Here is a 13,477-nt window from a genome sequence, read left to right on the forward strand (position 1 = left end):
TAATTTCTGAGATAGTTTCCAAAGTTGAGGATCACATTATGTAAAACACAGTAGAAGTATAATCTGTGGCACTTCAGAAGATGGAGAAAAGTTAAATCCTTTTCAAGGAAAGGTGGCTTCTATTTGTTAAATTCTTATGTGTGTTTCCACTCTTTTACCTCCAGTGTTCTTAAATTAGTCATGTTTGAAATTAAACTCCCTGTAGTGTGGATGGAAAGAATAATATTTGCTATAGACAAGTTATGAACATAGTATAATTTTAGCTTAGGTGTTAGAATGTAGAGCAATAGAATAACAAAATAATTATTTGAAATGTTAAATTCAGGATAGGACAAAAATAAAATATGTCACCCAGTTTGAAGATGTGATTCACAGTATTCAGTGCTATACTCCACAGCATGAATTTTCTTTGTAGCCCAGACTGGATAAGATTTGAAAATTCCGAACTCATTTGGCATAATAAATTACATATTGATGTTTATTCACTGCTTGGATGAAGAAAATGAAAATAATCCCCTATTTTCAAATCCCTTAATGTTATAATAAAAGATGAACTATCATTCTGTTACCTAACAGTATACTTTGATCAATATTTTTAACATGAAGGAATATTACAGAAGACATACTTATGAATATTAAGCAGCAACTGTTCACACCATTGATTTCCCTGCTAGATTTTATTAATATATGTGCTTGTTTATATAGTTTAAAAATATAGCTCATTGATCTTTTGTACCTATTGTCACATTTATTATGACATATGTACCTTTAAAGAAGAGAAAAATCACTGTGATATTTTCCTTTGGATAAAGAAAAAGCAGACATATGAGCTGTAGTTGTTGCTAGGAGTAGAGAACCTTGGCCTTGGTGGAAGTTAGTTCACGGTGAGTGAGTATATATGTGAATATGTGCATCTGTAATGAAGTGAAGGAATAAGGAATTTGTTAGGCCTGCTGATAGTTGACTACAGTAAATGTGCATTAAAAAGAAATACCAAGTTCACCTGTGTCAGAAACTGATTTGTTCCTTTTATTACTGCTGGCTATTTATTAAGAAGGGGAGATAGTTCTAGTTTAATTAACCCAGTTGAGTGTAGCAGATGGGACAGAATGTCTTGCAGCGATAAGACAATTCAGAAATGGCACCAGATGTTGGAAGCTGTCCCTGGTGGTATTTGAGTGCAGCCCAGATGTTCCAGTCCCACCTGGCTAGTTTCTAAGCACTGCAGGCTAAGCAGCTGTGATGTAACCTATATAATGTTCACATAACAGTAAAAGCACTATAATTGAACTGCCGCTCTAAATTTCTAAGGTTGTGACTCTTAAGAGGTGAAATCTTTAAGGACAAAAATAAGGACAACTATTTAAGGTTTTAGATCCTTTGACTATTGCTGTTTCATTGATAACTGAATTGAGGAGAAGTGGAATATAAAATTTAACAATGTTACTGTTCAAATTATAGATAAAAGTAAATATTCGTACCTATTTAGTGTTTACAAATGAAAATTTGTATGAGAATGTGATGTTATGCATGCAGATTGATCTGCAGCCTTATGATTTGAATCTCACCCCTTTAAAAACACCAGTCTGGAAGTAGCAAAAAGCTACTGGTTTTTTTTCAAGGATTAAAAATGCAAGTTTTTTGCAAATATTTGCAAGTAAACAATAGGAAAAAATAGTCCACGTAAATCATTGCATTCATTTTTCTTCCTATAGCTATTAAAACTGATTACTATGCAGATCAACTTCAAGGGTTTTGGGGTTTTTTTTTTTCCCCTTTTATTTAAAAAAAAGTCAAACTGCAGAAAATTTGTCACATTTTCTTTGTCTCTCTCTAGTTCTTTTTTGGTTTTGTTTATTTATTGTGCACCGTTTGAGAGAATTGCAAACATCATGACATTTTGCCCCTAAAATACTTCAGCGTATATCTCCTTACAACAAGGACATTCTCCTTCACAATCATAATATAATTATCATACTTGGGGAATTTAACAGTACTGTTGTATAATAAACCATATTCACATTTCCCTGGTGTCTCAATTACGTCATTTCAGTATAGCACTTACTTAAATATCCAGAGTCCAGTCAAGGATCACCCATTTCATTTACTTGCCATGTTTCTTTAGGCTTCTTTAATCTGGAGTGGTCCTAGTCTTTTTCTTTTATGATGACATTTTCTGAAGAGTCTTGAGAGCTGTTTTGCAGATGTCCCTCAATTTGTATTTGTCTGATCCATTCTTCATGCCTGGAGTCAGGTTAAATATTTTTGGGAAGAATTTGGGTGATGATTTCTTTTTTAGTCCCTTTATATTAGAAGACCCATGAGTGCTATTTTGTCCGATTATTAGTGACATTAAGTTTGAGCACTTGTTTAAGGTGGTATCTATCTGATTTCTGCACTGTAAAAGTAGCTTAATCTCTTTTTATTTGTAATCTGTGGAGTGATGATTTGATTACCCAGCAACATTTTACCCAGGTTTTAGCATCCATTGAAGATTCTTATAAAGAGCATAATTGGCCAGATAAACTGCATGCCTAATGTTCGTGAAATGTGAGTAAGGGGTAACTGTAACCACAGTTGTAGTATCTATTATATTACTAGTTATAGAACTGAGGGATACTGTAAGAGAGTCTGTCCTGTGGTAGCTTAAAGGGAACATGTTGACATGAAAATCTGGATCAACTAGCTAGCTGTTATGATGGGTCTTAGGGCTCTAGTATTGGGTATTTTTTGAGTGCAGTGCTAAAATGGCTTCCTAAAAGTGCTATCAGTTGTGCTGTGGTTCTGACAGTTTTTTTTCCTCATACTTAATTTCTAGGAGGATCAGCTGATTTATTTGGAGGCTTTGCTGACTTTGGCTCAGCCGCTGCATCAAGCAATTTCCCTTCCCAAGGTACGATATGATTTGATTGGCCAGAAATCTAGGGGCAGTGGAAATGTTACCAAAACAAAACAACCCTTCACCACCCCACCCCCATCTGCTTCTTTTGGCCATTTTCTACTTGTAGTAGTATTTATAATTCCCAATTCCCAAAGAATTTATTCACAAAGGTACTTTATTGGGCCAGTATCCTAAATGTGCCAGACGAATTAATCTGGTTGCAGACTACTCAGGTACACCTAAATAAAATTGCCCTCACTCATAAGTGACTCTTGTTTTATTTTGGGGAGCGGGGGGGGGCAGGGAGTAGGTGCGTAGGGAGTGTGAATAAGTATAAATCTCGTTTTAGCAGCAAGAATATTATGGTTTATGTTTAGCTTATATGATTTTCTTGAATGAAATTCAGGGACATTGGAGTTGGGCAGACCATCTTACCAAAATTCATTTCTTTATAATTTAGACATCTTAAAAGAATTTCTATGAAAAATAACTGAATTTCATTTTGGCATATCCTTAAACGTGAGCAGTTGAACCTCAGGCAAAAAAGAATTCCTCATTCCATGTTAAATTAGAAATTTTAAAATACTCTAGATTTGTTGTGATCATTTCACAATATTTGTAAAGATCAAATCATTATGTTGTCCACCTGAAACTAATATAATGTTATGTGTCAATTAACACCCTCAATTTTTTTTAAATGGCAAAAAAAACAACTAACATCCAAGCAGAATATAGGCTTAAACATAATGGACTGAGGTGAAGGGCTTGTATTTTTCCCCCTTATTATTAATATTTTTATCTTACTACCTCTGCCATATACTTTGGTAGCTATTTAACTTTATGAAAGCCTCTGAGCCTCCACCTTTCTAAAATTGGGAATAATGCTACTTGTCATGGTTCTTTATAAGGATAGAGTAACGTCTGTAGAGACGTGTAGAATAGGGTCTGAGTTCATTATTAAGTGTCTTTTAGGTTGTAAAGGGGTTGGTTCTAATGTTTTTTTCCATAAAATTTGGTCAGTCTGAAGTTTGAGAGATAATATAAAAAATTTAGCTATAAAAATCATAAACATGAGGTGAGGCAAGGAGGAAATATTTAACTGAATTAGTTTTATTATTCATTTCAAGTAGAGTCATCTATCCCCATTAATTGGATTAAAATTTATATTTAGTACTGTCTAGTTTAGGTTAGTGAGGATTTAGGAAGAAAGACGCATAGGTTTTAATGTGATTTGGGTTATTTGGACCACTTGTGTAAATTCCAAGTATTTCCCAGAAACCAGGATTGTGGAGTAATGAACTGCTTCATTTTAGAAGTGTGGTTATACCTTGTAAGGGTTAATACCTTGCTATAGGCAAATCAAAGTGGAAAATGAACATTGCCCTAATTTTACAGACAGCCTGTGTAATTCTCAAAGTTTTTATGTATATAAAGTTGGCTACTATGCAAATAATTCAAATATGTTAATGTTGCTAAGTGATAACATCTCTTCATCTTATGTGATTAACATAACCCGATCACCATTACGCAAGGGGCTGAAACTGTTGCAACAATGATTAATGATTGCTGAACAATATATGCCTCACTAGAAATCTCTTCCTTCCATGATTAATCATCTCAGATAAAGTTTTCAGATGGGGCAACACATTTTGCCCCAGTTTCCATTCTTATTCTGTTTTCTAGATCAAGCAGATAGAAAATCAGCATAAAGTTTACCTTTATCCAGCAGTCTTCCTTAAATTAGTTTAAATTGTTTAATACATAGAACTAATTGTAAAACTCTTAATTTAGTCTTTTTGTAAAGAAGATCAAAGACATATTTTAGCAAAACCCGGAAGTAATGAATATCAGCCCAGTTCTTATATTAAATTGTTGGTAGAACTTGGGGTTTCTAAGTGAATTATTTTCTCTTTTGAGGGTGCTTACATTACAAAATGGTAATAGAACATATAATTTTAAAGACTTAATGTTATTGTTCTCTTGATATTTAGCATAATGAGACACAATATCATAGTGGGTGGTTACCTTTTAGGCTAGACAAAATGTATTTCCTAGTTGTAAGTGAACATATAGTGCAAAGAAATTAACTTGAGCTACATACTGTTCGCTTTCAGATGACAGTTTATATGTAGCTCTTTCTTCACCTTTGCTTTTTTCAATTTCCATTAATTCATATTTATCTGTTTGTCCCTTTCTTAAAGCAAGGTTTGTTTACTTAGTATAGCCTAGTTTAAAAAAATTTTTTTGCAAGTATCACTTGCCTTTATATTTATTGTGTTCCAAATAGTTAGTATTATGTATGCAGAATTTATAGAAGCTTGACTTATACTTTTATATGGCATACCTAAAGGAAAGAAAGTGTGATGCTTTGCCTCTCCTCTGTCTTTTCACAATTAATCCAAAGTAACAATAAACCTCAAATGGCACTTACTATATATTAAGTTATTCAGTCTTCGCAACTTAGATTTTTTAAAAAGTATAGCACGGGGGACTTCTCTGGAAGTCCAGTGGGTAAGACTCCATGCTTCCACTGCAGGGGCATGGGTTCGATCCCTGGTTGGGGAACTAAGATCCCACATGCCTCACGGTGTGGCCACATAAATAAAAGCTCTCCTTTAAATAAAATAAAAATACAAAGGCACAGAGAAGGTTAAGTAAGGTCACACAGCCAGTAAAATACAAAATCCGTTCTCTTAAATATTTCAGTCTATTAATTAACCTATTAATTTTTTTTTTTTTTTCCACGGTACACGGGCCTCTCACTGCCATGGCCTCTCCTGTTGCGGAGCACAGGCTCCGGACACGCAGGCTCAGCGGCCATGGCTCAGGGGCCCAGCCGCTGCACGGCATGTGGGATCTTCCCGGACCGGGGCACGAACCCACGTCCCGCACATCTGCAGGCAGACTCCCAACCATTGCGCCACCAGGGAAGCCCTAACCTATTAATTTTTATATTATTAAATGCATTAAATCTTTTCTATGCATTAAATCTTAAACTTGTTATAATTATACTTTGAAGCATAGTGATAGTTTTGTTTCTTTTTTTAAATATTAGCATGAGTTCCCCTCTTAAGACTATACCCCGCTTTTTACTTAAATAGATTGAACAGTCCCATTTGAAGTAAACAATGTACTAAGGTTATATATCATGGCTCTCTGTAGCCTTTGTGTTGTCAGTGGAAGCATGGCCAAATGGGTGAGAACTTCTTACAGAAATTTAGTAATCCTAGTCTTAATTTTATTGAGTTTTTGGGTTTTTCTTTTTAATGAATTTGGGGTTTTATTTACATGAGATGGTATAAATCATAGTCTGATTTCTCTTTGAACCTTTCCAAATAATGATTGAACAAAATGAGCTGAACTGTCTGATTTTACTGAGTTACTCCTTGCATGAAGATTCTGGATCTCCCAGCAAAGAGTTTAACCAGTTTAGAGGTTTTTTTCTTGTTTTTTGGGGATCTCAGGCTAGTTCATATTTGTTTAGCTAGAAACTTATTTGATATGCAAACTTAGGTTGAAGGAAAGTTTTAGTTTCTGTAATTTCTTTGTGTCACCTCAGACCTGCCAATGCCAAGAGATGGATTTTACTTTATATGTGGAAGTTTTTTTTCTTTGCCACCTTGTTAACACTGGTGGAATATTCATGAGAAAGAATAATGTCCAGATGGAGATGGTACCTGCAGATGTTAATCTGGATGGACACAGATCAGCTCTAATTTGTTTCAGTTGGAAGATTGTCTGTGCATTTCAGAAACTTTCTTACCCTTTTTTCTTTCTCAGTAACAGCAGCAAGTGGGAATGGAGACTTTGGTGACTGGAGTGCCTTCAACCAAGCCCCGTCAGGCCCTGTTGCTGCCAGTGGTGAGCTCTTCAGCAGTGCCTCACAGCCAGCTGTAGAGCTTGTCAGTAGCTCACAACCAGCTTTAGGCCCACCTCCAGCTGCCTCAAATTCTTCAGACCTATTTGATCTTATGGGCTCATCGCAGGCAACAATGACATCTTCCCAGAGTATGAATTTCTCTATGATGAGCACTAATACTGTAGGTCTGGGTTTGCCCATGTCAAGATCACAGGTAAGTTGTCTGTCTCCCTTGGAAACTGTGATTCATAATCTTTGAGATGCTCTAACTATCTAATGGCAGATTAGCATAAAACAGAAAAATAAGCAAGTGACACATAGATTACTTTTGTACATTGCGTTTACCTTGTGTCCCTACCCTGGAATAGTCATTTGGGTTTTCCAGGGCAAGGCCTTCTCACTCTTCTTGCTGTCCATGCAAAGCCAAGTGTGATGCCTTGCACAGAGGAGGCATTTGTTGAAAATTTATTGAATAAACAAATTGGAATTTAATAGTTTAAAAAATTGTTTTTAAGATTAAGGAATAGAGGAGTTCCCTGGTGGCCCAGTGGTTAAGACTCTGCGTTTCCACTGCAGGGCATGTGGGTTCGATTCCTGGTTGGGGAACCAAGATCCCGTGTGCCGTGCTGCACGACCTAAAAATAAAAAATTAAAGACATTAAAAACAAGAGAAGAGGGGCTTCCCTGGTGGCGCAGCGGTTGAGAGTCCACCTGCCGATGCAGGGGACACGGGTTCGTGCCCCAGTCCGGGAAGATCCCACATGCCAAGGAGCGGCTGGGCCCGTGAGCCATGGCCGCCGAGCCTGCGCGTCCGGAGCCTGTGCTTCGCAATGGGAGAGGCCACAACAGTGAGAGGCCTGCGTACCGCAAAAAAAAAAAAAAAAAAAAAAAAGAAGAAGAAGAAGAAGGAATAGAGATATATTGCTAATATAGAAAATTATTCTCTAAAATAATGAATGTTCTTCCCTATTCTGGACCTGCTCTACATTATATAATGTTTATATAGGCTCTTCTTTCAACTCTTATTTTCATAAAGGAAAATAACTAAACAGGAACTTTTAAATTCACTTTTTAAAATTAAATCTAAATTACCTAATACTAGCTTAGAATTCAAACAAGTGCAGAATATATGTGTCTGAGTTGTATCAGGAACTTGCTATTTTTGACTCAGGCTATTCTGAATATTTGTTTATGATGCTAATTATTCATTTTAATATGTAGAATCTCCTATTTTGGATGTTAGGATGAAGGAAGAGAAGAAAGAAGCAGAAAGGTGACTGATCTGTATAACAGATATTAGACCTAACATTAAGAAAAAGGACATGAAAGCCATACCAGTACCATTAAATTGAACTGAACAAACTCAAGCCAGTTCACTGTTTCTTTCATATGGTCTAAGCATAAAGCCAATCTACTAATTTTCAATCTTAATTGCAACTGTGTTGTGAGTCTTTGCATTGGTCCATTTTAAATTATTCTTCCTATTTGTATTTATTTCCCTTTTTCTGCCCTTGTTACAATTATTCTGGTAGTAACTACCAGGCACCTCTGCTGCTTTTTCCTGAATTTCTCCTTTCTTCTGTATTGGTCCATACTGTACCAAATTCCACTAGTGTTGCTTGCTTTAGGCAATAGAAATATACATGGAGCAGGGATATGTCAGTCAGGTTATGTGGAATGTAATTTGCTGTTTTGATGGTTTTGTTTTTTTAACATGAGAAATCATACCCCGAATTCCATTTTGTACGAATAAATTTCCACTTGTATATTTCCTTAAAGTTGTACTAACCCGAAGTTAATAGTTGCCCCAGGATTGTGGCTTCTAGACTTGGGGTGATGGGAGGATAACTGTTAGTGTACATATGTTTTTTTCCCACCCCAAACATGATTTGGACTTCAGAGGAATATTATGGGAAGCTGGTGATTGAGGATATTGAAGACCTTAATGTAGAACATTTGTTGTTCTTATTGGTTTCAAGAATTTATTACAAAGTCTAGTATATATTTCGAGTTACTATGATTAAATTGCCGTCTGGTAATCTTTATAGAGCAGATGCTTAATTTTTAGAGCATTTTTCTATTTTCCAGCCTTTGCAAAATGTTAGCACAGTGCTGCAGAAGCCTAATCCTCTCTATAATCAGAATACAGATATGGTCCAGAAGTCAGTCAGCAAAACCCTGCCCTCTACTTGGTCTGACCCCAGCGTAAACATCAGCCTAGACAACTTACTACCTGGTATGCAGCCTTCCAAACCCCAGCAGCCATCACTCAATACAATGATTCAACAACAGAGTAAGTTACTGCAAGACATCCCATTTCTTTGTGTATTTGTAATCCTTTGCCCTTATGCCAGGACTACTTCAAGCCATGAAATAAAACTGTACTGAAAGCAACTGTGTATTCACTTAAGATTGTTTTCACATAATACCTGGTATCCCTCCTGGCACATTGAATTGCTTTGTATTCTGCTCTTGACATGTTAACATTTATTGTATGGTGGTGAGTTTTGGGAGCCTGATCACTAAAATAAAAGTATTTGTTGAGAAAAAATTTTTAATATAGGCAGATATGTCAAGAAATAAAAATCATCTGAACTCCATAATCCAGGGATAATCACCATTAATTCATATTTCTTCACAGTCCATCTTTTCTAACCACATTTTTAATACTTGAGATCATTCTGTCTATATTTTGTTTCTTGCAGTTCATATTCAACATTATTGTTTTTTCTGTGTTGAATATTCTTAAAGAAAGAAAGCATGGGGCTTCCCTGGTGGCACAGTGATGGAGAGTCCGCCTGCCGATGCAGGGGATGTGGGTTCGTGCCCCGGTCCGGGAAGATCCCACATGCCGCGGAGCGGCTAGGCCCGTGAGCCATGGCCGCTGAGCCTGTGCGTCCGGAGACTGTGCTCCGCAACGGGAGAGGCCGCAACAGTGAGAGAGGCCTGCGTACCGCAAAAAAAAAAAAAAAAAAAAAAAAAAGAAAGCGTGATTTTTGGATCTTTATAGTTATCCATCATATTAGTGTGCATTTCCTCTCTTGCTGGTTATTTCAGTTGTTTCCAGCTTTTTTCCTATTATAAATAACTCCATGGTTTTGTATAAATCTTTTTACTTGTGATTTTTTCCCTTAATATAATGTTCTAAAAATAGAGGGAGTCAAAGGATATAAACTTTTTAAGGTTTTTGATACACAGTAGCTCTTGACAACTTGTTAGGTCGGATTCAGTAATAGATTTTATAGGAATGGTTTTAAATTGCCTGATGTTTTCTGCCAGCCCACTCTTACTGTTTCTACATCTTGGGGAAATCAGAGCTAACAGCCACTGAATATTTCTCAAGAGTAAACAATACAAGTTAATTGACTTCTCTTATAAAAAAATCACTATAAAGTAATTTTATTGGAGCTTCCAAGTATTGATGGTCAGGAAGATTGTATTATTTTTCTGCTCTGTGAATCTAAGAATTCAGTGTGATAAAGTTCTTTTGTCTCTTTTCTGCTGTTAGATATGCAACAGCCTATGAATGTGATGACCCAAAGTTTCGGAGCTGTAAACCTCAGTTCTCCATCGAACATGCTTCCTGTCCGGCCCCAAACTAACCCTCTGATGGGGGGACCCATGCCTATGAGCATGCCCAGTTTGATGACTGGCACCATGGGAATGGCCCCTCTTGGAAATAGTCCAATGATGAACCAGAGCATGATGGGCATGAACATGAACATAGGGATGTCAACTGCTGGGATGGGCCTGACAGGCACAATGGGAATGGGCATGCCCAACTTAGCCATGACTTCTGGAACTGTGCAACCCAAGCAAGATGCCTTTGCAAATTTCGCCAACTTTAGCAAGTAAGAGATTGTAAAGGAGCAGATTGAATGAAGGATTTTTAGTGGTGCAGATAGGTGATGTTGGGATGGAAAATGCTAGTCAACTCCCCTTTCTTTCATCAATTAATTAAAATAAACCTACATTAAGAACCAAAAAGGTTGTTTTATAAAAGCAAAATATCTAGTATTTCAGATGGCCAGGCAAGGGCGCTTCAGATGAGGCAGTCAGAATCATTTTTCCCAGTGAGACTTAGACCACAAATGGGGCAGTGAGACCACTGAAAGCCTTTATAAATTGAGGAGCCCATTTTAATATCATAATATGTGGGAATACTAGAATAGGGCTGAATAAATGTGTTTGAATCTCTAATTTTATACTTTTCTTTTCCTGAAGAACTTGATTTTTCTGTCCCTGAATTGCCTTGTCACAATTGGGTCTGTTCCTTTTACTACCACTCTTGAGTCCATATATGAAATCATTAAAGTTGGATGATCAGTTTTTTATAAAAATATATATTTTTGTCCAAAAAAGGCATACATATGTGATTATGGCTAAATCAAAGGTAACTGGAATGTATATACTTTTGCTAATGTTCCAGCAATACTGCTATTATACTATCCAAATTTTTATTGTAACAAAACCTCTTTAAGCAATTGGTGATAGCTATGGGACTTTTCCCATTTCTTCTGCTATAATTATCCTGTGCAGAACTCGGAAAAATATTTTTTTCAGGACTGCTCTATGGTTTCCTTTAAAAGAAAAGAAAAAACAAACCTCCAGTATTTTTATTTGTTCTTAGCAGTCATTATTTACACTTTGCAGTGATAACTTGGCAAGGCTTCCTTCTGTGTTTATCCCCGTAGCCACCATGTAATAGTCAGGAACAGTCAAAAAGAAAAATATTTATTTTTTTTTTTGGTGTCTTCAAAAAATTTTTGAAAAGGGTAAAAATCCATTAAGACCTTCAATATAAATGTTAGAACTCAACAATGTTGGCTTTTAGATTTTATACAGTATTGTTTTGGTTTTGAGTGTATATAATATGGCATTAGCAATATGGTTCCAATAGAGAGGAGTTAAATATATATATTATTAAAGGAGACCTGTAGCAGTCAAAGATTTTATCGATTTAATGGCAAATAAAGGAAATTAATTAAATTGTTTTCCTGCTGTAATTCTGCATTAAGGTCACATGAAAATCATGATTCTAGAGTTTGGAATGCAAAATTGTTTCACCCTTAAGCTGGGAATATTTTTTAAAATAAATACTATAATATAGGCATCAAATTATTACCTCCCCACTTTGTGTTGAAATTTTTTTTATTGATAAAACTTTGTTTCCATTGTATTCATAATATAGTTCTGTTATACATAACATTAAAATGTTCATTAAAATCAATGTTGAACTGCTTTTTCTTTCATTATGTTAGACATTAGAGACCGTTTGGGGAAGAAATAATTATAATTTGGGCAAAGTAATTTTTATAAATAATTTAAAATTATTTAATGACTTCTCTATTCCTTCCTATCAGACTGCTGTTAGGAATTAAAAATGAAGCAGCAAAGATATCCTGACCTGCTCCATTCTTGCTAATGTTCCATCTACAACATTTCTAATTAGGCAGAAATTCATGTACTTCAGCTAAGTGGTAATGAAAAGTGATTCATTTGCTGAATAAGAGATGAGAGAGAGTGTAATTAGCTGACTGTGGTTTTTAATCTTTCAACAATTCAATGTGTTTAAATTAGTTTCAAAGAATAGGAGCTTTCAAGTGTTGTTACTTCAGAGCAATCAAGCCAGGCTCTGGTGGCAGTTTGGAGCATATCTTCACTGATATTTAAAACCCGCAATCTTAAATGAATTTTTTCTTTAAATTGAGAGGTATGGCATCACCTTTTCGAATATGTATGGTTCTTAAAGGAAATAAATATTTTGTTTCTAAACTTTCGTGTTTAAAATTTCTTTCTAATAAAACTGATTTATTTCTAAAGCATTTTCTTTACTACTATGCCTTCTTCCAATGTTGTATTCTGAAGACAGAAGGGAACCCCTACCTTAGTTATTACTGTACCTCAACATACAGTCTGCTGTCTTACCAGTGTTTTTTTGTTTCAGAGCCCTTGAAAGAAGAAAACAAGAATTGCCTCACTGGGGTTCCATTCAATTTAATGACTTGTCTCTGAAGGGGTTATTAAGTGATACCTAAAGAAAGGTCTGTATACCCCAAAACAGTTTGGAGCTGGCAAGAAAATACTCTTCTTTAATAGTCTTTTGGGCTCCCTTTTGCCCATCCTGTACCTCTTTCCTTTTTCAATAGCTTCTCTGTTGTATCTGTTTTTCATTTTGCCTACTATTTTGTGGAGAGAAGCAATTAGTTACTCTTCTTGCAATTTACATATAATGTGTGAAACTCCCCTGCCATTCCAGATTCATTTTTTTCCCCCTTAAAATGTTTTTTACTTCTCTGATATGATCTTCAGGAACCATAAATAGACAGAGTGTTCTTGTACAGTACTTGGGATGTCTACTTTTTTGTTTAAAATAAATTGCCTGAATGATACCCCATAATGCCGTTGGTTAGGAGCTAGTCACTAATAAGTTGAGGCCTATAGTTACTTATATTTGGAGGGAAGGCTTAATACCTTTTTCTTCTCAAATATTTTTGAAACACTAGAATAAAGCTAACTGTCCTAAGCACAGAACATACCTTATGGTAAATAGATTTCTGAAATAAACTGGCTTTGTGTTTCAGCTCTCCTGGGAGATAGCACTGCACTGTGGAAAGAGCATGGACTTGGAAGCAGACAGATCTAATCCCATTTCAAGCCCTCACTGTCTGTGTGACACCCTGATCAATTGACCTGACTTTTCTGGGCCCTAATACATTTTTTCTAAAATTAACTTA

The 13,477-nt window shown here is 35.8% G+C and overlaps 1 protein-coding gene across 2 annotated transcripts in view; it reads left to right on the top strand.

Moving 5' to 3' along the window:
* The window catches only part of CLINT1 (clathrin interactor 1), a 65,787-nt gene extending 53,342 nt beyond the window's left edge, over positions 1-12,445 (top strand). The window contains exons 9-12 of one of the 2 annotated variants that reach the window (XM_082836281.1): positions 2,819-2,893; positions 6,662-6,954; positions 8,829-9,033; positions 10,249-12,445. In XM_082836281.1, the coding sequence (XP_082692407.1) occupies positions 2,819-2,893; positions 6,662-6,954; positions 8,829-9,033; positions 10,249-10,595 (920 nt within the window). In that variant the 3' untranslated portion in view covers positions 10,596-12,445. The remainder of the gene's footprint in view (positions 1-2,818; positions 2,894-6,661; positions 6,955-8,828; positions 9,034-10,248) is intronic. The other variant, XM_082836282.1, reaches the window with a different exon arrangement.
* Positions 12,446-13,477: the final 1,032 nt, after the last annotated feature.

The sequence above is a fragment of the Leucopleurus acutus genome (genome assembly GCF_964270905.1).
Source record: "Leucopleurus acutus genome assembly, chromosome: 3".
NCBI classification, from domain to species: Eukaryota; Metazoa; Chordata; class Mammalia; order Artiodactyla; family Delphinidae; genus Leucopleurus; species Leucopleurus acutus.